This window comes from Panthera onca, chromosome B1, assembly GCF_046562875.1.
Source record: "Panthera onca isolate mPanOnc1 chromosome B1, mPanOnc1 haplotype 2, whole genome shotgun sequence".
NCBI classification, from domain to species: Eukaryota; Metazoa; Chordata; class Mammalia; order Carnivora; family Felidae; genus Panthera; species Panthera onca.
In genome coordinates, this window is record NC_138342.1 from 176,110,997 (window position 1) to 176,135,513 (window position 24,517).

At 36.7% G+C, this 24,517-nt stretch overlaps 2 protein-coding genes across 8 annotated transcripts in view; one reads left to right on the top strand and one right to left on the bottom strand.

Annotated features, from left to right (window-relative positions):
- Nucleotides 1-889, bottom strand: part of WRN (WRN RecQ like helicase) — a 149,774-nt gene extending 148,885 nt beyond the window's left edge. For 3 of the 4 annotated variants that reach the window (XM_078445421.2, XM_078445422.2, XM_078445420.2), the window contains exon 1: nt 723-889. The gene's annotated coding sequence lies outside the window, so the exon portion shown is untranslated. The remainder of the gene's footprint in view (nt 1-722) is intronic. The other variant, XM_078445423.2, reaches the window with a different exon arrangement.
- A 441-nt stretch (nt 890-1,330) lies between these two features.
- The window catches only part of PURG (purine rich element binding protein G), a 39,493-nt gene continuing 16,306 nt past the window's right edge, over nt 1,331-24,517 (top strand). Inside the window, exons 1-3 of one of the 4 annotated variants that reach the window (XM_060653173.3) lie at nt 1,334-1,567; nt 1,872-2,741; nt 4,980-4,981. In XM_060653173.3, the coding sequence (XP_060509156.1) occupies nt 1,878-2,741; nt 4,980-4,981 (866 nt within the window). In that variant the 5' untranslated portion in view covers nt 1,334-1,567; nt 1,872-1,877. Of the gene's footprint in view, nt 1,568-1,871; nt 9,997-24,517 lie in introns of those variants that run through there. The other 3 variants (XM_060653171.3, XM_078445425.2, XM_060653172.3) reach the window with 3 other exon arrangements.

Sequence of the window (24,517 nt, forward strand, 5' to 3'; positions counted from 1 at the left end):
AGATGATGATGTTTCCCTGACAAAACTCTCCAATAGCTTCCCACCTCCCTCAGAATGAAAACCCAAATTTTCAAAATACCCTACCAGGCCCTACACTATCTGTCCTCAGCTCTTTCCCGTCTGACTTTATCTCCTCCACCTTCTCCCTTACTATCTCATTGTGCTTTAAACTTACTGGCCTCCTAGACTGCTCTTTGAACACGCCAAACAGGCTTCCTCAGGGCCTTTGCACTTCCCGCCCCACCCCAGCCACAGAACTAGCTTTCCTTCGGCTCTTTACTCAAAACTTACTGTTAAAGGATTTAAACTCAAGAAATCCAACTTAATTTGCTAAATTACACGTAATAGGTTATTTCCCTCGACTTTGTTATGAAAATATGGAGTGGCTCCATTTCCGCAGCAGTAAAGGCTGGATCCGAAGGGTACAATCCCAAGGGCCCAAGACAAGCAACCGGTAGCACAAGCTGAAGGTGGGAGGGAATGGGAAAGCTCACTTTTTGGCTGACGGAAGCTCTGGGAAGGCCTGCGGCACGTGGGGTCCCTTTTCCGATATGCTCCGGAGGTGGGAAGGGGCAGGAGGTCGCGGGTTTTAACGCACCTCCTACACACTGCCCAGTGGCCTGCTCTTCGGGACTGAGCACGCACCCCCAATGTCTGGGAAGGCTAGAATGATACCCCAGGGTCTGGAGCTGGCTGAAACAGGGGTAGGGAGGTCACGTTACCCTGAGAAGAGCCAGTTCAACGGGTCTCCTCCTTCAGCTGGATGAATTGTGAAGCGCCACAACAGCAGGGCCTGGAAGCCAGGCATCCAGGCCGGATACCAACTCAACAGACCTTATTCCCGCGCCGCAGAGCGCACGCCTTGGCGTCACGGCGCCCACGGCACATTATCAGCTGGGGTAGACCTATCTTCTCCACCCCTCCCTCCGAGGTCCGCCCCTCCCCCGTCCTCCATTCGTGGTGCTCTGCAGCCCTCCCATCAAGCCCAGCGGGCCAGGCGGCGCGCATGCGCAAGGACTCTCGCTACCGCTGAGCCCTCCGGGAAATGTAGTCCCTGTGCGGATGCCGGTGGGCCGCCAGAGTCCTGCATCCCGGAGGAACCTGGAGAAGTCACAACAGTCTCGCCACCTCCGTCCTCATTACCATCTTCACACCTGTCCAGTCACCTCGCACTCATAGTCCATCTCCGCGCGCCGGGCTTCGGTCAGGGCGCGCCCCGAGGAAGAGCGCGAGACCTTCTCTTCCCTTCAGCGGGCTGTGCTGGAGGAGGCGGGGTCCACGGCCCGCCCCCCGCCGCCACCCCCCCCTCCCCTCCCGGCGGGTATCGGGCCGGTGCCCGAAGAGAGGCGGCGGCCCCCGCAGCGGCCGCAGGAGGGGCGGCGGCGGCGGCGGGCGCCGCAGGCGATGCCCCTGCCCGGCTGCTCCGGCGGGGGACGGTGCGAGCGGCGGCGGCGGCGGGGGAGTTGGCGGGGGGCAGCGGCTGCGGCGGCTGCAGCAGAGGGGCCGAGAGCTGGCGGCGGCGGCGGTCGTGAAGGGCATCGGTAGCAGCGGTGATGGCAGTGTCGATGTGAGTGTTTACTGGCTGGGGACCCCGGGGCTGCCGAGCCTGAGGCCGGCGGCCCGGCGGCGAGCGGGAGGCCGGGGCGGCGGAGGGATGCTGTGTGCGCGGTGCGGAGCCGGGAGACGCCGCCTGTCGCCGCCGACGGTCGGGCAGAGGCGGGAGCCGGGCGCTGCGGCGGCGGGCGCCGTGCACCGCGGCCCGGTGTGGGGGTCCCGGGCGGAGGCGGGGGCAGCGCAGGCCGAGGGGCGTCTGCGATTGTTCTCAACACCCCTCCCCCACCCCACCCCGTGTGTCTGTTTGTCACTTGCAGCTGAAGATGGAAAGAGCCAGGCGAAGGGGAGGCGGCGGCGGCCGCGGCCGCGGCGGCAAGAATGTAGGGGGCTCTGGCCTAAGCAAGAGTAGACTCTATCCCCAGGCCCAGCACTCCCACTACCCCCACTACGCTGCCTCAGCCACCCCTAATCAGGCTGGGGGTGCAGCCGAAATCCAGGAGCTGGCCTCCAAACGAGTGGACATCCAGAAAAAGAGGTTTTACCTAGACGTGAAGCAAAGCTCCCGGGGCCGGTTCCTAAAGATAGCTGAAGTCTGGATAGGGAGAGGCCGGCAGGACAATATCAGAAAGAGTAAACTGACTCTGTCCCTGTCTGTGGCAGCGGAGCTGAAGGACTGTCTAGGGGACTTCATCGAGCATTATGCCCACCTGGGCCTGAAAGGCCACCGACAGGAGCATGGCCACGGCAAAGAGCAAGCGTCCAGGAGGAGACAGAAGCACTCGGCACCCTCCCCACCAGTCTCTGTAGGGTCCGAAGAGCACCCTCATAGTGTCCTCAAAACAGACTACATAGAGAGGGACAATAGGAAATACTATCTAGACCTAAAGGAAAATCAGCGGGGTCGCTTCCTAAGAATTAGACAAACCATGATGCGGGGGACTGGCATGATAGGTTATTTTGGTCACAGTTTGGGCCAAGAACAGACTATTGTGCTCCCAGCACAAGGAATGATCGAGTTTCGTGATGCCTTGGTTCAGCTAATTGAAGACTATGGCGAAGGGGACATAGAAGAACGAAGAGGTGGAGATGATGACCCACTTGAACTCCCAGAGGGGACTTCTTTCAGAGTGGACAATAAAAGGTTCTACTTTGATGTGGGCTCTAATAAATATGGAATTTTCCTGAAGGTAAGTGAGGTGAGGCCACCTTACCGTAATACTATTACTGTTCCATTCAAAGCTTGGACAAGGTTTGGGGAGAATTTTATCAAGTATGAAGAAGAGATGAGGAAAATTTGCAACAGCCATAAAGAAAAGAGAATGGATGGCAGAAGGGCCAGTGGTGAAGAACAAGAATGCCTCGACTAGAGTGAATTTGAACTCCATCAGGCAAAATTTTAAATCATAAAATTGGCTAAAAGTACTGATCCATAATCATTTGAAGAAGTTTTTCCTCTTTTTTGGCCCTTTGTTATTAGTAATACCTCTGGTAGTTTATACTTCAAGGAGTCTGATTCTCATGTTATACGTAGAACATTATAATTCTTATGGGAATTCCGATCTTCCCAGAGCTAAATAGTTTAGCTGCTTCAACTGCTCCAGACCATTGAAGTATGCAAATCAGCACAAAATGTGACATTCTGACCTTCTAAATACCATAACTAAGATTTACATTGCACTATGACATAATCCTGAGAAAGATACATATACTTAATATGGAAGTGTGAATTTCTATTTAACAAGTTCCCCAAAAAAGTATTCCATCCCTACTTCGTTAAAAGCTGCTAAGCTTACTTGTAGGGCAGTTACCACAGAAACAGAAATTGACCTCAAGTATAATACAAATATATTTATTTATAAAAGTACATGTAGAAATATATCAGTTGTTCATTGGATAACAGTATTAAACCATACCATTAAAGAGTCAAATCTTACAGCTACTACAATATTCTATAATTTCAAATTTTGTGGTAACCCTGGAGTTTATAGTTGCCATATCAAAGCCGTGGGAGAGTTTTAATTGGTTGTTCTAAACTAGTTATAACCCTATCTTTACCTCTACTTACTGTACCATATATTTTTATTGACTTTCCGAAGTTTTAGGAATTACTTTTATGTCACTGTTGAGTGGGAGGCTTCATCCTATGGCTTTGCTATGGAAATCTTGGTGTTTTAGCCTTTCATGCTAATTTGAAGGTTGTGAGAGGTTTTTTTTTTTTTTTTCCCCCAAAATATATCGTGGACTCAAGGTGTTCTATTTTATGCTTCTTCTTTAGCACTATTTCAGAGGGGTTGGTGCACCAGTTCACTGATACAAAAATACATCTGTAATAATACATTTTAGTAGCACTTTTGCAATTGCTACCCTTAAAACCGTGTCAACACTTCCAATATAAACCTGGCTTTTACAGGTATTTTAATTCCAGAAAAACAAACAAACAAACAAACAACTCTTTTTCTAAAAAGCATTTAGAATATAAATTTTCAGCCTGGGAAAATATTTTAGATTGGTTATGAACATATTTGAAAGGAAAATTCAAGCATTTTCCAAGGTGCTCTTTATGATACTTAAAAAGGTTTACTTTACACAAGACTCACCCAGTTACCTGTATTAAAAATTGCTTTCCAGGAAGTGCCACAGCAATTTTTCAACACCTAAGCAATTTTTAAACAAGTGGATATATTGTATATGTGTACCAACCCACCCTGTATTAACTGACTAGAATTTTATCTGTTGAGCTGCATTTTATTCTGATTGAAACTATTGTCTTTTATCTTGGCTTTATCCACCTCCCACACAATAAGTCCATATAATCATATTTAAGAGCCAGACACTGATTTCAACCCCCAAATATAGCTCTCATTTATGAGAGCTGGCTGCATGGATTGAGATCAGAATGTAGCTCTCCTTTTATATACCATAAGTAGTTCAAAATAATTTTAATAATTTTTTTCCTTCAGAAGTTTGTCCCCAAGTACATTTAAGTAAGGTCACTAAGAAAACGTTATGAGTTAAGAAAATAATATTACTGGCTTATCTTATTTAAAAACAAGCAATCAGTAACCCAGACATATATGCTGGTATTGGTTTTCAGATTGTATTTCACGTTTCCCCAAGTAGTATGAAGGAATCTCATTAGTTCATCATAAATGTGGACCATCTGGATTACTATGGAACAACTGAAGGTTGGAAGATAGTTGGAAATACTAGAGTTAATAGCACATGGTGGGTGTTGAGACTCTAAAAGTAGCAAGGATCTTTAAACAGTCCTAACTGTAAAATAACTATTGTAGACTTGATAAAAAGTAGCTTTTGGTATATGAAGGAGTGATGTGCACTTGAATTACTGTACTACTGATTGTTATTCCTGCCCATCATAGTGCCTATTAATAATTATCAACCTGTCAGATTTTGGCAAACTGGAGCTGTGCATGTTCCAGTATTCGAGTGTTCCTATCACTATTGCTATGACTGTATACTCTCTCTTAAAAACCTTCCCTCGTAAAATACTTATATCCATTAAGTCTAAATGATTTCTTTCTTTCTTGGTTTTTAGTCTGATAAGATTTGAGAGTGTGTGTCTATATACATACATACGTGTGTATATATACATATACACAATACATGTCAGACTTAAATATCTTTAATTCATTGTATATAAATATTAATTTTGCATTAATTGTTTAAGTAAAGAATTAGTTACGTAGCCAAATCTTCTACATTGTATGTATACTTCAAAGTTATTACCATCTCAAAGCTATAGATTGGTAGATGCATATATACCGGCAATTGAATATACTTTAGAATCACTAAGCCTTCTGCCAGTCCTTTTGTTTCACTTTTTTATATGTATTCATTGAAAAATGAAATGATGTTACAATTTTTTGATACTTAAAATTCCCAATTATCCATTAGCCATAATCAAATAAGATCCAGTTCAAAACTCTGGTATTAAGACATGTATTGCCATGTATCTTATAAAATAAGCTACTATTTTTATCTGTGCAATATACATTTTATTTATTGTCATTTGTAACATAAATGGAGCTGCAAGTGTACATGGTATTCTTCAAAATAATAGGATCCCTGCCTTGAAGACATTAAACTCTTAAGGCAACTGGATGTTAGAAGTCAAAAAATGAACATTCAAGTTAGTAACCAAAATTACTAGTTCATTGTATAATTCTAAAACACTGATGATGTTTGCACATAACCCAAGCATAATGTGGTATAGACTCAAAACTGTAATAATATAAGCTAATAGTATGAAATTTGGAAACGGGTTCCTCATAATAGTTGGCAGTGTGCTCCTAGCAATTGAAAGCAACACTAATCTGTTGCTTAATATGCAAAAGATGCAATGTATTATAAAAGTATTAAAAGTTCTGCCACATTTTATAATTTTCCTTGTTAAAACCCCAAACTGCCATGTCCCTTAAACTTGAGTCAAACACAAGCTTATTTGCACTAAAGAGCATGGCCAAAAAGTAAACGACAGGGTGGAAAAGCTAGTTGGAACCTCTTGAAATAATTGGTTCTAATGGGAGAATTTCACATTTGTCTATTTGAAAGCTATATGGTCCAGGCAGACAATCTGTCAGTTCACTAATTTAATAATGCACTTTACCTTTTGTATATAGAAGATGTACATTTATGCCACTTGAAAGGTGGGATGTGTTTCAATAACTATGTAGTTAGAATCTGTAGGGTGATCTCTTGCATGCAGATGTTTGTGTTGGAACTGCTATAATAAGTTTCCATTAAATCAGTGTAACGGAGAAGGGTAGAAGATGCTTTTGAAACAACTCCCAATACATTTAATGAACACTTAAAGTAGAGTTCATATTTGTATTCTTAAGAACTAAAATCAATAAAAAACTACTTCTAGCCCAGATTAGTATTACAGTTGAGACTATATCTAGTTGAGACTCCCCATAATACCCTGAAAGTTAATTTTGGGAATTTGTGCAGATAAAAATTTTTTTAGTAATTCTGTTTCATTGTTGATGTGTGTTAAAACAACTAATGAAAAGACAGTACATGATACTGTGTAAGAATTAAAGGCATGGTTGGCTGATACAGTGTCATTAAGAAAACACCCAGACTAAAGAAATAAAGTTTCAAATTAAGAAAATGCGAAGAGCCTCAGAACCATTGCTAAAATCAATATAGTATTATTTCAAAATTTGCAGAACTAACTTTCACCAACCAAAAAGGGTATTGGGAGATTTAGTGTATCCTTTCATCCTAAAAACTTCCTGAGATGTACATTTGAAAACTAGATAATTGTTGCTTAATAATAGGTTGTATGTACTTTACTAAGAAACACTGTGTACTAACAATTCATCGAGAATATGCTATATTTACTGCATTCATTTTATATATATGGATAAGAATACATTATATATAATCATCCTATCTTAATATATTCATGTATTTATATTGTAATTTTGCAAATATTTTCAGTAAAATAAACATTTATCTGAGCTGCACAATTTGAAGAGGATGAAATTGGAATACACCCTCAGACACTCATTTTTACTAAGCAGCTACCATTGAAAGCTGGTGTATGTACTATCACTCCTTTAGATTTTGTTTTATGGTTTATTTTAATATCTAAGTGATTAGGACTTAATTTGAATTTTTAAGTGGCGTTCTGAAAATAATTTTTATAAACGTGAGATTTTTTTTCCCTGCTTATTTCAAAATGTCTTTCATTGGAACTATTTATAAAATCCTATTCCAAGCTTTATGTAAGGGCTTTGCTTAGTCACCACATAGTTTGAAGTCTGTGTTTACTAAAACACCAAACATCTTTGGCAGGATAAAAATCTAAAGTAAACCACAAAGAGAAGTTAAAATTGACCCTATGCCAACAGAATAACAGAGGTGTAATACTTATCACTGCCAAGTAAGATTCTTATAGTCCTTCTGAAGTTTCCTTAAAGATTTTTTGAATTTCACAAGTAACGTGGCTAATGGCTAACCCATCACAGGAAGAAAATAAGGATATTAGTATGCTGTTGAGACAGACCATAATCCACAGTGCTGTAGCGATGAGGTACAGGGAAAATGTGTTTTTCCCAATTTAAGGTCATGTGAAAGTTGAGTTTTTAAGTCACGCTTACTGTCACAAAGTAAAGATACCAAAACTTAGGTAGGTGGATCTTGGAAAAACAATATATGTATTAGTATATTTTCTTCTATAACGTAAAAAAAAAAAAAAGTTTTTTTTTTCTTAATTTGACTTGTTTTTTAAAATTAAATTTATTTTGGTAGTTTTTAATCAATATTTTTGAATAGGGAAAACATGTATGGTACAAAATTTAAACGCTACGGTTAGGTAGACAGTGAAAAGGAACCGGTGTTACCAATTTCTTGCGTATCCTTCTAGAGTTACTCTGAGTATACAAGCATATGTGTCTATACATATATTCTTTATAAACATACAAAGGAAAATATATACACTGTCCTGTGTATATGTCCTGGTAGTATCAGTTTTAGATCTGTCATTTTAAATGAGTTTTTTCCCTTTTACTTAGATACCATACTTGTACTAGTTAACATAAAACTTAATTTGAATTATATTATTACACCAAGGGAACCTCAAGGAAATTTTGAATGAATCCCATTAATATTAACTTAAGATGCAAATATGTGTATATATTAATTTAAAGTGTATAAATATTTAATTTCCCTTCGCTATCCCTAACCACCTTGCCCTTCCTGTCTTCCCCTGTTCCTTCTCTCAAAAGACTATTGGTCTTTTTCCTAAAGTAATACAGTTCAGGACTGGCAGGATATTAAACTATTTTACCAAGTGTTAGGTTAACTATGTTCTCTAATGAAAAACACTGATATTTAAAGCTTTAATAAATTATTACTTAAGTTTTACTAATTCTTTTAATATCTTATTGTTATCCAAAGACCTTGCCATTATGAGAGCAAATAAGTAATGGAACTATAATGAAAGGTTGTGCTATGACTGTTGAAATCTTTTGTTTTGTTAACATGAGCTTTTATCTTTATTATGATGAGGTTATTAATGAATAATTCATTTAGCAACCTAGTCAAATCCAGTACTAAACAAAGGGGTAACACTAGTCCTGATTATTTAAGGCATGGATTCCCCATTGAAGGACTCAGAGTCCATCAGATGTCTTTGGGACCAGAAGGGGTACTATGATGATTTGGGGAGAGAGTAAAAACTTTGGGGCTATGAGGTTACAAGTACAACTAAACCATCTCCATTCTCTGCTGGAAGAGTATTAAACAGTAAATTGTTTGAAAATAAAGTTAGCATAATGCTTTAATAGTTTTTAAAACCCCTCCCCCCCCAAAATCAAAATCAAATTCTCTTCTCATTCATATCAAACGTGTATGTTTAAAGTCATTTTTCTAATCACCACCAAGAAAAAATTATCTGAAAAATTGAAAGGCCCATGCTGGAACCTTAAAGGATATTATCTAGTTATAAATTAAATCAACCAGAGGAAAAGATCTAGTACTATTAGAAATACCTTAAAGAATATGAGGGTTGAGGAGGAATCTTTTAATAGATTAATATCTGTAAATTTTATGAAAATATTAAAAAGTTTTAAAAATTCAAGCACTGGTTTAAACATTAAAAACATATCTCCATAATTGGTGGCATAATTTCCTGTTTGTAAAATGAGAGAGTTGTTAGAAGACAGGACCCTCTTAAATATATATTTTTAAAGCATAAAGAAGTGTTTATTTTAATGATGAATAACCCATCATCCTTTACAGAATCTATAACATTGGTAAAACTCTCCAGTATTTACTTGTTCAAGCTTAAAATGGTTTATAGGTATTGCTTCTTATTTAAGGAGTGGGGTCAAAAAGAAGGTAAATTCTCCTGCAGGAACGAGTTTTGCTTAAAAAATTAAGAATTTCTCATCCTTAATCAAGGAGTTTCCCATGTTGGTGCTTTCAGGTAAATTGTGTTTTCCAAACTTTACCTTCTTTCAAATATTCTTTGTGAGAAATGTCTTACTAAGGCCAGTGACATCTACCAGTAAATAAAAACTTATTCATAATGAAATTAGTGCTGCTACAGTGAAGTGAATTTGTGATGTGAATGTAAAGGAAATACTTATTAATGAAATATACATTTTCTTCTTTTCTGTTGTTGACTTTTTTCTAAGATTGTATAGGAGTTGTCTGCCCTCTCATTTCCCCCCTTTATAGTTTCTGTGTTATTCTATTCAAAGTGTTGATTGGTTTCCAGGAAATAATAGGCGTAAATAAAAGGAAAAGTAATCCCTAAGAAAAATGTTCATAGTAGTTAAAAGTTAGACTTGCTCCCAAGTGTAAGATTAGGGGAAAAAATGCTTTTGTGGGCTTTTGTCTTTATCAAAATGGTGGTATAAATCTGTTTATTTGATCCGATTAAAGACAGAATTTCTTGTGAGATACCTATATTCAGAAATCCTTAGTGTCTTATTTTTCTTGGAGTAGTATAATACATACTCTTCAAGATTTTATTTATTATTTGTTGTGGATTTGATGAGGCTGTTGCCTAGAGCTAACAAATACACAAGGAAGAGAGAAGAGAAAGGTAGTGGTTTACTATTTTGTTTGCCTATAGCAAAAGAAATCAATATAACAAAATCGAAGAAATAAGACTTCTCAAGACCAAATCCCTATTTATTTAACCTTTAAAAGATCATTTGAGAAAGATTAATAAGACCTAATTCTTCCAGTGTAAGGCCTGACTCTCAGTAAACCATTTAACTTCAGTAGGATGGCTTCCTTTTATGAAAAATGAACAAGATTGTGCTAGAAGCTAAGGTTCCCTCCTACTCTAAACTTCTAATAATATTCTGTATCAATGGAGTGTGAAAGAAAAAAACAGAATACCAGAATTGGAAAGTATAAGACAATCTGTATTAAAAACAACAAAATAATGCAGCAATCTGTGCTTATACCCAAAAGAACAGGAAGAAGTGGCAGTTTTATCACATGTATGTATCTCTTCAGCCACACAAAATGAAATTTTGTTCCTGGCCCTTCTTAAGATCAAACTGTTTACACTAACTGTACAATCATCCTATGCTTTAATTTTTTTATAGAAATACTTTTATTATCTGTATGAGGTCTTATTCTTTGGAAGCATTACTTGTTTCTACACCTTCTGTAATCATTTCTTACATTCTACATGACAAAAGAATTTTAAAAATTAACATCACACCCTGAAATGGCATTGTACCTGAAATAACCTTAAATTACGTTGCTAAGTAATACACCACTGCTATCATTTCAGGGGCCCCTGAGAATCAAATACTACCTTTGACCTCTATTTCCTTGGTCTACTGAACGTATTATGTTACAAATAATGATGTTTAACAAAGGAAATCAGGAAGGGCACTGAACTGTGAACGATATGGTTCTACTTTAGAGGACCCATAACTACTAGAGTGTGCAAAGATAAAACATCATAATGAGTCTGTTTGTTTTGTTTTTAGCCTTGAGAAACCACCAAGCTTGGTGATTGAAGGAGAAGAGAAGAACACATAAGGGTTTTTGTCCCAGATGCTTTGCTTAGGCGCCCGAATCCTCCAGTATACAGTGCCACCACTGTCAATAGATCAAATGGAAAAGAGTGACACCTTTCTCCCTAGACCTCTCCTTCTGGTGCCCATTTGTTTATGAGAGACCGTGCTTAAGAGTTACCAAAGTGTATTTTGAAGTGTGTATACACATGTGTATTTCATTAATTTCAAAAATCTCTGTGCACATAAAATTCCATTGCAGAAATGGTCCATATGATAAAGCAGCCTTTAAGCCTGGTGGTGCTTTGCAATAGCAATCTTGTTGGTCAGTTCGCAACAAATTCTGTTGAGAGTGGATTGCCTGTTGTTAGAAATTTTTTTTCTCCTCCCTCTTCTCAATATAGCAGGTACATTTTAGGTTCTTCGCTGTTTCTTCTTCAATGCTGTTTGAAAGCTAAGTGGGATATGAGAGAACGGTTTAGTTGGCAGTTGTTTGCCCTTGCCGTTTTGTAGAAATTGTCCCTAGCTTCCCATTCAAACATTCTGAGCAACGATACCAAAAGATAATACATAAGTGCCAAAACTACCCATAAAATAAAACAACAGAACCATTAAGATAATAATTCAGGGGATGCCTGGGTGGCTCAGTCAGTTAAGCGTCCGACTTTGGCTCAGGTCATGATTTCACAGTTTGTGAGTTCGAGCCCCACATTGGGCTCTGTGCTGACAGCTCAGAGCCTGGAGCCTGTTTCAGATTCTGTGTGTCCCCCCCCCCCCCCCCCCCCGTCTGCACCTTCCCTGCTTGTGCTCTCTCTCGCTCTCACTCTCAAAAATAAACGTTAAAAAATTTTTTTAAGATAATTTAGGAATAAGGATAAGGATATGTATGTACAAGACACCTAGATATAAAAAAATTCCTTATCATTTGCTAATTTGCTTCAGAAACGGCTGTATTTTATTTCTAGGTGTTTCAGACTAGCAATGTGGTTTATACCAATGGTTGACAGTCTAGAATTTCAATAGAACAAAATAATTTGAAAGTTCAGGTGAATTTATTATGGAATTTTATCTATTGCTGTTCTCCTTAAAGGTTAAACCATGCTATAATCATATGAAAAATAGAATTTTAAAATGTCCTCCCTTCTTTTACCCCCCTGTCATAGTAAGAACACTAATTTCTCCCAATACCACCACAGCTCCTCTCCATCCTATTTATTTGTTTAGATGACAACTGAAACACAATAAAGACCGAAAAAATTGCCCTATGGAATAGATCTATAGACTCAGAAAGGACTGCTACTTAACTAATATCAATACTGTTACCGTATTTCTGTACAGGAATTTAGTATGAATAGAAACATTTCACTTGGGAAGATATGGACTGAAAGGTCAGTTATTCCAACTTTTCAGTATACACTGTATCTTCAGGAAATACTTTGACTAGCACGATTGACAAGTAATTTCAGAAACGAATGTAGCCTCTAGGAAAATTGCACCATGACCATTTTTAAAGAGAAGGTGGTAACAAAAGAAAGAGGCAATCTTATTAGTATTAACAACTATTACTTATTGAATACCTACCATATATTAAACATTGCTGAACCTCTGTAACTATTCTACTTATAACAACCCTATTGTCACCATTTTTTTTTATCATCACCATTTTAATATGATTTTCCGGAGATTTTCAAAACTGGTTCAGTATTTCAGAACTAATGTATTTGAACCCAAATTGACACCAAGCCAAAGACTGTGTTCATTCAATTAGGCCGAACTATCTTTAAGACTTACTCCAAAATCTAACCCCCTGACTAATATAGCACAGTCTACCCCCATGTATTACTGGTAAATCTGCCTCAGATTACTAGGAATTATTTTATCCCAAACTAATCCCCATATATGGGGCTAGTACCACCAAGAGACACTACTTATATAAGTGTTCATCTAGTTTGTTAAAGTTCAGTGCTATTAAATACAACTTATATGATCTTTATGGATTGAACCTCTAGTCTCAACCGTTTTAAATAAATGTCAATTTTGGAAAGAGATCAGATGACAATATAGATGGATGATTCCAATTTAACCCTTAAGTGCAGAGAGAAGACAAATTACTATTTACTGTGGATCTACTATTTCATTTTCATGACCTGAAATCAACTGGTCATGTTGAATTGATCTGGAAACAAGTCGTGTCAATATCAGTGAAAAGGTTTTTTGAAATTGAATTGTTTTTTGAAACTCTTTTTACCAACTTACTCTTCCTATATCACTCCACTGATTTTCGTATTTCGTTACCAAGTCTCCCCTTCTTTTCCATATCTCCAGCAGAGTAAACTGAACTGACCCTATTTACAGACACATATTTTCCTCTGTTACTCCAGGCCAGTGGTTTTCAAATTTTGGTTTGATTGAGAATCAACCAGAGGGCTTGTTAAAACAGATTGCTGGCCCCGCTTCCTGGGTTGAGTTCTGTTGGCCTGGTGTGGTGAGGAGGGGACCAAACATTTGCATTTCTGACACATTCCCAGGTAAGCTGATGCTGCTGCCGTGGGGACCACATTTTAAGAACCATAGCTGCAGGTTGATGTGATCTTACCTTAGCTGCAAAAGACAGGGAAGGGGAAATGTGGTCATAACAACTGTAAGATCTTGCTAAAAAGAAGTCTCAGTGCTACTCATTCAGCCGTGAGAAATGTACAAATCTAAAATAATATTTTTTATCAATTGACTAGACTTTGAGTAAAAATCATTTTCTTCTCTCTTTATCCTTTCATGACATTTAATAACTTTTCTTCTGATTTTTTGACAACTATCTTGAGATAACTCTGATAGGAACTAATAATTAGGAATTCTTATATGAAAAGCCTAGCATTCCAATTTATGGAGACTGAAACATGTTTTTAATTTATCAAATAACTGGTATATAAATCTTAGTAATGGAAAGTAAATAATTTTTATACTCAACAGTTACTAATACATCTGTTAGGAAATATTAAACATTAGGACTTGAAGGGACCTTAGTTTTAGTCCCTCAATTTTACATTTTGTGACATGTATCATGTAGCTCAAATGGTTCATAATTAGTAAAATAAGCCAAGTAAGTAAACAGAAAATAAAGGCTAAAGTTAAAATGCAATTGTCTCTTAAGATATATAACCGATAAGAAATATACTAATTTCTTTTAAATGCATATATTTTCATCATCTTCCTATGTCTTATCTATGTGTGTAGGATAGAGGAACTATAGATATATACTGTAATGTATTTATGGTACTTTTAGTGGTTCCCATTGATTTAAATTTAGAGAAACTTCTCCTGGATGCTCATTGAGCATATTTGAAAACATAACCAACATACTTAAAAATAATTTATATTGTACTTGCTAACCTGTGGACATTCTTTAATTAATGTATTGATCAAAATTAATAAAACAATATTTTATATAAGTCTATATAATTAATATCTATGATATAACCTTACTAGCTGTCATTCTAATGGATCATGCTTTATCAGAAATACCAAATCAGGGGGCGCCTGGGTGGCGCAGTCGGTTAAGCGTCCGACTTCAGCCAGGTCACGATCTCGCGGTCCGTGAGTTCGAGCCCCGCGTCAGGCTCTGGGCTGATGGCTCGGAGCCTGGAGCCTGTTTCCGATTCTGTGTCTCCCTCTCTCTCTGCCCCTCCCCCGTTCATGCTCTGTCTCTCTCTGTCCCAAAAATAAATTAAAAACGTTGAAAAAAAAAATTAAAAAAAAAAAAAAGAAATACCAAATCATTCATATATAGACATTTGGCAGTTCTGCAAGTTCATTAACTTCTGTTTCCAACTACTACCCCTTCGACGATTAGTACTCCAGAACAATGAATGAATTCCTAATTGTGAAAAAGATGAACATAACAGAGATAGTCACCAAGTCAAAAGGATTATTATAGGCTGTATAATGTATTTTTAAAATTCTGTGTCCTGTTGTATTATAGCTACAATTTAAATTTTAGGTTAAAAAATTTATGTCTTATTATTTGAGTCAGCTTCAGACAGAATAGATTTATAGGAAATTTCAGCTCGACATGAGGGCCAAGTTTAAGAAGTAGTGTTCCTTCCCTGTTGCTGAAATTATTTAAGGCAGAGAATAGACATGCACTTAGTTTAGGATGCATAAAGGGAATTAATAAATCAAGAAAAAAATGGATTGTTATTACCCTGAAGATTCTTTTCAACTCTGAGAGAATTTCTTGGGAATACTTGGAACTTTTGTTTTCAGGTCTTCTATTTTATCACATTGGATAAAGAAGCGTGATTTCAATTTTTCTAGTATTATTCTGAAAACATGTTAAGAAAAAAAATGACTTCCTCCTACCCCTTGTTATTGCAAAACAACATAAAAGACTTTTTCAAATTTTCATGAGCTGTACTAATTAAATGAATTAGTTAAGATAGCTTTCATGAGATTTGCCCCTCAAAATTAAGTCTAGCTTTTATGATTTTCATAAGAAACTTTTCACTTTTAGTCTTTTTTTTTTTCCCAGAAACAGCCATATGAAGGAATGTACTTGGTACTTATGTGGCTATTTCAAAAGTACCTGTCACAGGTTTATTTGGGAAGACATAAGTGATGGTACAGTAAATTGGATAACCAAATTATTGCATATTATGAGGTTTTTCTTCATAAAAGTCTAGATTAAATTCTCTTTAAAGATTGAAGCAATAAAATATTTCCATTCTCTATTTTTTCTTGCACTTCTAATTTAAGATGAAAAGAAACAACAAAATTCTCTATTTCCTCTTAAGTTTTCTGTATTAAAGAACAAGATTCTAAGTAAGTTGATTATTGCTGCAAATAATATATGTGATTTTCTCCTGGAGATTTTCAAGGCTTTGTATAGGGCAAAAGGTTAGCTGTGGCAATAATATCTAAATTCAGGGATCTGGCATGAATCAATATGAAACTCGATTCTCACTTGCAGGGTCCATTTTTTCTTGTCACTCCTTCCAGGCATCTTATGCTTTCTCATGACACTGTAACATTTCCAAATTTCAGTGGACAAATAATAATATCTTTTAGAGAGATCTGAGTAAGTCAAAATGTATTACATCAAGTCTATAAGCTATTAACACATATCTAAATATTCAGCTAAGTAAATTTTACTCTGCACGAATATTGCACGTGTCTGTGCATGCACGCGCGCGTGCGTGAGTGTGTGTGTGTGTGTGTGTGTGTGTAAAATTTTAAAGAGAGCCCAATCTCCCCCCTCCACCCTCTCCATGCCCCCAGAGAAGTCCTGGCAAATTGGTTTCATCTTGTTTGTTACTACAATTGATTGGCTGCCCTAAAGTGCTATGTTGAGAATTTGAAATCTGCATCTATAGGGAAAGAGAGAACAGCCTTCATGCCAAATATTTGCTATTTGTTATCCTTGCTTTAGAGCTATAAAAGTTCTCGTTATAGCTCTAAAAAGCTTAGCCAGACAGCTGGTTCTTGCAGCACAGACTACCATTTGACTCACTCAAGAATATCTCTTCTAATATTTCAAAGATAGTTTAATCCAATAATCTCTCCTTTAAAACAGGAGAGACTCTCCGATGTACCTCTCAGGAGCTCAAAGAATCATGGCCATGATGGTGTCATCAAGAATATCCTTAAACATTAAACTCTGTATTTGCCTCCAATGAGTTCTAACTGCCATTAAAATGACAGAAGTTTCACCCTTTAAAATTTAGTCTGGGCATTCTCAAACATTCGTGTACATAGCATATTTAAAATTTTTTTTAATGTTTGTTTATTTTTGAGACAGACAGAAACAGAGCATGAACAGGGGAGGGTCAGAGAGAGAGGGAGACCCAGAATCTGAAGCAGGCTCCAGGCTCTGAGCTGTCAGTACAGAGCCTGATGCAGGGCTCAAACTCACCGACTGTGAGATCATGACCTGAGCCAAAGTCGGAAGCTCAACCAAGTGAGCCACCCAGGCGCCCCAGTGTACACAGCATATTTAAAATGTAGGTTCTGGTCCCTGCCCCCAGAGATTATGATTTGGTTGGTCCAGAGTGGGGTTCAGAAATTGGCTTTTTAATCTTGCTCTTTCTGAATGGTGTGGGGGCCATTCTTTGTCATGGCCTTAGACTTGTATTCTTTCTTCCACATCATCTTTCCAGCTGGAATTGTTTAGGTTTTAATACTGTCAGCCAAAACGATTTTTTGGTTATCCTATTAACAACTAATATCTAGGGCCCACTTTAAACACAGAGAGGCTAAATACATAAACCCAAATATTTAAGATGTCATATTATCATATTGTCTAGCTTTCTGGACAGTGATCGCTGGGAATGCTACTTTCTCCCCCACCTCCAATGTTCAAATTCAAACTACTTGACATGTAACCACCAGTTACATATTCCCCAGATGTCAAAACCAAAATATTCTGTCTTTCCAGCCTGCGTTAAGTACATAGGTGATTTGTCTTTCACCTTTTCACAAGATGACCCTCTAAGTCTCAAAAATGACCTTTCCCAATTTTCTTTTTTAAATATAAACTCACAATTTATTAGGAGTACAAAAAAAAATATCCTTAATCAGTCTGAATACCTCACTTTTCTGGTCTAGTTCAATTTTTTTTTTTATTGTGGCTTAAAAAGCACATAACATAAAATTTACCATCTTAACCATTTCTAATATGCAGTTCATTAGTGTTAAGTACATTCACCTTGTTGTACCACCAATGTCCAGAACTTTTTTGTCTTGCAAAACTGAACTCTAAGCCCATTGAAAAACTGTCTAATTCCTCCACCCCATCCCCTGGCAACCACCGGTGTACTTTTTTCTCTTTTTTTTAATAAGCAAGATATTTGCTTAAACCTTCGCCCATCCATAGTGGATTGGTTTATGGCTATTGATTATTGCTACTTAGCTCTCCAGGTATGATACATATATCCTGTGTTGTTATAATTCTCACATGTAAAAAGGTTTACAATTGCAAAGCAATTGTGCTTACATTTATTAAGCAATCCTTAGAATCTTTGGGTGGCTGCAAATGAAGTATATTGGTCCTGGAAACTTTCCTCTGAGTTACAAGGAAGAGTAACCTTTATTGCTCATGAGACCTAGGGGATTCCAGAGGGACAGTTTTTGTATATTTGTTTGTTTGTTTGTTTGTTGAAGGTGTGCGGTTAGAATTACCAAGGAAATTAAATCATGGAATTTCTGTAGATTTTTCCTATGTACATTCTAGGATTTTCTCATTACTTACGAAGTTGATTAGAAATTTTTCTGGAATTTGGCAGAATTAATGTTCACCAAATGCTTTCAAAATCTTTGCTGAGTACAATATGAAACTTTACCTCTAAGCAGCTTCATTAAAAATATAATCTGGGAGAAATAGGCATATATAAAAATGCATTTCTGCAAATAGATGTTTCAAATGCTAGTTCAGGAATCATTGGCAATAAGAAAAACCCAAACCCAAGAAACATTCTTAAAATTCTTATTTTTTAAGTTTTTTAAAATTCTTCTTCCTCTGTTATTAAAATTTTCTAAAGAAATGAATAAAGTTTTAAATCCTATAAGCAATCTCCATCTAAATAAACAGAAATACTATAATTATGAGTATTATGCTGGATTTTAACATGGAAAAAAATGTGCCTGTTCTTGGCCTAAATTATCTTGGAACTAACACAAAAACCAGTTGATAGTGATTCTTGGATAATGATAACCGAATCGTTCTTCATTTTATGAATTTAACAATTCATAATATGAGTGTATATGATTTTTTCAGACAAATGCTATTTATTTACAGCAATTTTAAGTAATTTCATAATTTTTGTACACCCAGATATTTCTTTAATGATCTATTGCAACATACTGATGATATTTACTTCAAAGAAAATTCTTTAAAATTGAATCTCATTATTTCCTTGATCTCCACTATAAAATTAGAAATGTTTTCGTTTCTGTTTTTTTTTTTTTTTAGAAATGTTTTCTCAATACGAGGAAAAATTTTTGAGTTGAAAATATTTAGTGAAAGAGTTGTAATGCATCTGGTTCAGTAACATAGTAAGCAATTACTCTTTTTCCTTTCCAGTGCCCCATCACTATTTAAGATCTTTCTTCGTTGCTCACCATGACCACCCCAATATCACAGAAATTCGTTTCATGCCACGCAATTCTCAAAGGCACACACTGCCAACAACCTAGAACTTAGCCTCTCCTCTAACATCTCTAACATAAGCTAGGCACTAATATTTTGTCAGTAAGACTCTGTATCTAATATAGTAAAACCTTCAGCCTGAAAATTCCCCAAGTCCTGAGCATTTTTTGACAATTATTTACATACTTTATCAATTATAATATTAAATTTACTTCGAATAAAGAATGCCTATTGGATTTATAATAACTGAAGCTAAGTTGCATTATTGTTCTCCAAGCATTATTAAACTCTGCTCCTATTTAAGGAATCCTTCAGGTCATTAACTTATTATGTGCAATTTGGTTTGTTAATCACCATTTACTGTTTGACTTATTTTTTTAAAAGACCCAAATATTACATTTAATGACGTATCAAGCTGGGATTCAAGCAGTACCTTCTGTTAAAGTGATCTGCTGCTGTCTTTGGATTATACTACATAACATCTATATTTTATTTGATGGAAATTTTTTATAGTTTATATGGAAAAAAATCAATCTTAGTTAAACCCAGAATTTGATTCCTACATTAGATTTTCAATAATTTAATTCTAAATGATTAGTTTTAAAACTTCTGTCACAAAATGACTATAAAATGAATGTCATTGCCAAATTACTCACTACATCTGTGCTATAATTAATAAAGTCCCCCTCCCCCAATTTATTCGTATTACTCAGACTATTATTTCAAGCATTCATGGAATTTTAAGAATCCTAAGGTCTCACCTTTTCCCTCCCGTGGTGCAGCAGTGTGGTATAGAGGTCAGGGCTCTGTGTTAGAAGCCCTGACTCTGGGCCTTGTAGCTGGCCCAGGGGGAGGCATTTAACCTCTGTGGGCCCCAGCTTGTTTACTCCTCACTTGTGGGGATTGGCTCATAACAGATGATTCCTAAGAACCTTTCAATTTCGATATCCCTGCAGTCATAAAAACTCCGATTACAGTTATCTTCAATTTCTTTCTTTGGTGTATTTTTCTCCGCATCATCTTTGTTTCATCTGGCATTTATTGACCATCCATTCCTCCTTGGCATCCTTCATATTTAGATATGGTTGCTTCAGTGAAGTATTTCAGTGCACTGTTCCTCTGTCTGATTTGCCCAATCCCCCTTTTTAATTAAGTTTAAGACCAGAGACTGTTTCTTCCTCTTTTCTTTTCCCCTCCATACCTAGCACTGTGCTGATTGCTTAAATCATCTCTCTTCACTTAATCACCACTGATCCTGTTCCTGCTTTGCCTTTGAAATCTCCTTGCTTCAAGATCACAGTACTTCACAGACAAATCAAAATGGCAACAAGTATGAATGAAAGCAATAACTTTAAAACCTGATAAATACTATGTCAAGGACTGACTCACAGGTTAAGATACAGTAGAATATGGGACCTTTTGTTTCCTGCACCTCCTAAATTTTACTTCAGAAATATTCTTTCCCTTGTTCAATAGAGAAATGATCCTGTTCTTTTCACTCATGGATGTTGAGTGGCTCCCTTGTTCCAGGCGCTATGCTAGGGGCTAAAGATCCAAGAATTTACAAAAGAAAAATATGCCACTGCTATTAGCTTTAAGTGTGCCGTGTCCAAAATTGTTTGATTCAGAGCAGCTTTTGGAAGCCAATTGAACTTTCATATTTTTCATTCAACGGATATTCATCTGATTATCTGCCATGTGCTAAGCAGTGTGTTGGTGTGTATGAGAAGTGTGTTTGAAGCATTATAAAATGCCAAATATTATTTTCCCTTTAACAATTTATCCTTTAAATATGATTTAATTATCTACATCCTGTTATAATGCTCAAAATATATTTCACTGATGCAGATTTAGAGAATAGCACTGTTTTAAATAATAATTTTGTCTTATCCATTCCAAATCTCTTTTGATGTCCAAGGATGAAAATAATGATTGTGTTTCATCTCACGTGACTACTGTATTCAAGGTAATGATTTCCTAAATTCTAGGTTGGAGATGAATGTAAAGCCCCATGCAGGTTCATCATAAAAGACTGCTGTGGTTTCTGTGTGTGCATGGGGGACTGAGGTGGGGAGAGGTGGAGGAAGACAAGAAGTAGTAAACATCATATCCTATATTTGCCCTCCCTGCTCTAGGCTTTAGTATTTAACCTCACTTTAATTTTATTTCACTCTCTTTGCACATACAGTATCTTCACAAACTCCTTTTCTCTCCATATGTCTGGATTTACAAAAACCCATCAGTGTTCCCAGCTACGAATCTCACCAATATCTTAGCCAAGTGAAATGAGCCTGATTCTACTGTTACTGTGTTGGTGAATCAGAAACTATAATCATTTTCAGTAGATACATTGCAAAGAAGAGTCACTAATGGATAAATTCAATTAGCTACTGATACAAAAGATTCATTCGTCCTCAAAGTTTTTCCATAACTGGAATTTCTAATTAAATTAAATGTAAAAAGAATACGGAATTTCAATTACAATAATTTGCATATAATTTCACATATTTTTCAAAGATCCTTCACATATTGTATCTCATTTCATCCTGATGAGAATACTGATTTAGATTGTTTTGTTCATTATCTCTAACCTCAGTTAACAGATGAAGAAAACAGGACCTGGCAGGTTTAAATGATTTACTATGTCACTTAGCAATCTAATAAAATTCCGAGGTTTATAAGGAGCCCACTTCTCACTGCAGCCTTCTTAAGAAACATTATAGAAATTTTAAATGGTAAACTTGAAATCACAATTTGGTAAAATTAAGCACATGTTTTTACAGATAATTTAAATAGTTTTTTATTATAATTGACATACAATATTACATTGGTTTCAAGGGTACAAGAGAGTAATTCAGTATTTTTATACATTACAAAATGATCACTACAGTAGGTCTAGTTACCATCTGTCACAATACAAAGTTATTACAATACTACTGACTATATCCCCTCTGCTGTACATCACATCCCCAAAATGTATTTATTTTATAACTGGAAGTTAATTCCCTTCACCTGTTTCACCCATCTGCCTTCCCCCTTACCCTCTGGCAACCACCAGTTTATTCTCTGTATCTACGTGTCTGTTTCTGTTTTGTTTGTTCATTTGTTTTTTAGATTCCACATATAAGTGAAATCATATGGTATTTGTCTTTCTGTGACATATTTCATTTAGCATAATACCCTCCAGGTCCATCCATGTTATCACAAATGGCAATATTTCATTCTATTTTATGGCTGAGTAATATTCCATTATATACATATCACATCTTCTTTGTCCATTTATCTATCGATGAACACTTAGGTTGCTTCCATACCTTGGCTACTGTAAATAATGCTGCAGTGAATATAAGAGAAACATATCTTTTTAAATGTTTTTGTTTTCTTCAGATAAATATCCTGATGTAGAATTGCTGGATCATGTGGTATTTCTATTTTTAATTTTTTGAGGCACCTCCATATAGTTTTCCATAGGGGTTGCACCAATTTATATTCCCACCACTGTGCACAAGAGTTGCCTTTTCTCCATGTCCTCATCAATACTTGTTACTTCTTGTCTTTTTGATAATGGCCATTCTGACAGGTGTGAGGTGAGATCTCATTGTGATTTTGATTTGCATTTCCCTGATCATTAGTGATGTTGAGCATCTTTTCGTGTGTATGTTGGTCATCTGTATGTCTTGTTTGGAAAAATGTCTGTTCAGGTCCTCACCCATCTTTTAATCAGATTGTTTCTTTTGTGTTGTTGTTATTGAGTTGTGTGAGTTCTTTATATGTTTTAGTTGTCAACCCCTTAACAGATACATAATTTGCAAGTATCTTCTCCCATTCAGTAGTAGGCCTTTTCATTTTGTTGGTGGTTTCCTTCACTGTGCAAAAGTTTTTTTAGTTTGATGTAGCTCAAATTATTTGTCTTTGCTTTTGTTGCCCTTGCCTAAGAAGACATATCCAAAAAAATATTGCTTAGACAAATGTCAAAGAGCTTATTGCATGTTTTCTTCTAGAAGTTTTACGATTTCAGGTCTTGTATTTAAATCTGTAATTCATTTTGAGTTTATTTTGTATATGGTGTAAAAACGTGGTCCAGTTTCATTCCTATGTATGTATCTGTCCAGTTTTCCCAACACTATTTATTGAAGAGACTGTCTTTTCCTCATTGTATATTCTGTTTCCTTTGTCATAGATTAATTGACGATTGACCACAGGTTTATTTCTGAGTTCTCTGTTTTGTTTGTCTGTTTTTGTGCCAGTAACATCCTGTTTTGATTACTATTGCTCTGTAGTATATCTTGAAATCTAGGATTGTAATACCTCCAGCTTTGTTCTTGTTTCTCAAGATTACTTTGGCTATTCAGAGTCTTTTGGGGTTCCATGCAAATTTCAGAATTATTTGTTCTGGTTCTGTGAATTAGGCACATTTTTTTTAATTTAAATTTTAGTTAGTTAACATACTCCTGAAATATTGGTTTCAGGAGTAGAATTCAGTGATTCATCACTTACATATGACACCCAGTGCTCATCACAACAAGTGCCCTCCTTAGTACCCATCACCCGTCTAGCCCATCTCCTACTCTCTGTCAACTCATAGTTTATTCTCTACCATTAAGAGTCTCTTGTGGTTTGTTTCCCTTTCTTCTCTTTTTCCCCCTTCCCATATGTTCATCTGTTTTGTTTGTTAAATTCCACATGTGAGTGAAATCATATGGTATTTGTCTTTCTCTGACTGACTTATTTCACTTATCATAATACATTCTTGCTCCATCCACATCATTGCAAATGGCAAGATCTCATTCTTTTGATGGCTGAGTAATATTCCATTGTATATATATATATACCACATCTTCTTTACCATTCATCAGTTGATGGACATTTGGGTTCTCTCCATAGTTTGGCTCTTGTTGATAATGCTGCTATAAACATCAAGGTGCGTGTGTCCTTTTGAATCAGTATTTTTGTATCCTTTGGGTAAATACCCAGTAGTGCAATTGCTGGATCTTAGGGTAGTTCTGTTTTTAGTTTCCTGAGGAACCTCCATACTGTTTTCCAGAGTGGCTGCCCAGTTTGCATTCCCACCAACAGAACTAGATGCTTTTATAACTAATTTAAAAATTTTTTTGAAATGCATTCTACACATTTTTCTGTTTTCATCACATCTTTAGGCTCAATTCTGCACTCAGTATTCTGAGTTTTGGCCCTGGCAGAAGGCATATCAAATCATATTTTGGTAATCAATATACACAAGTCATTTGCCTAGATTCAGCCTTTTTTCCTCTTTTGACCATCACTATTTTTTAATCTATTTCCTGAGCTCCCA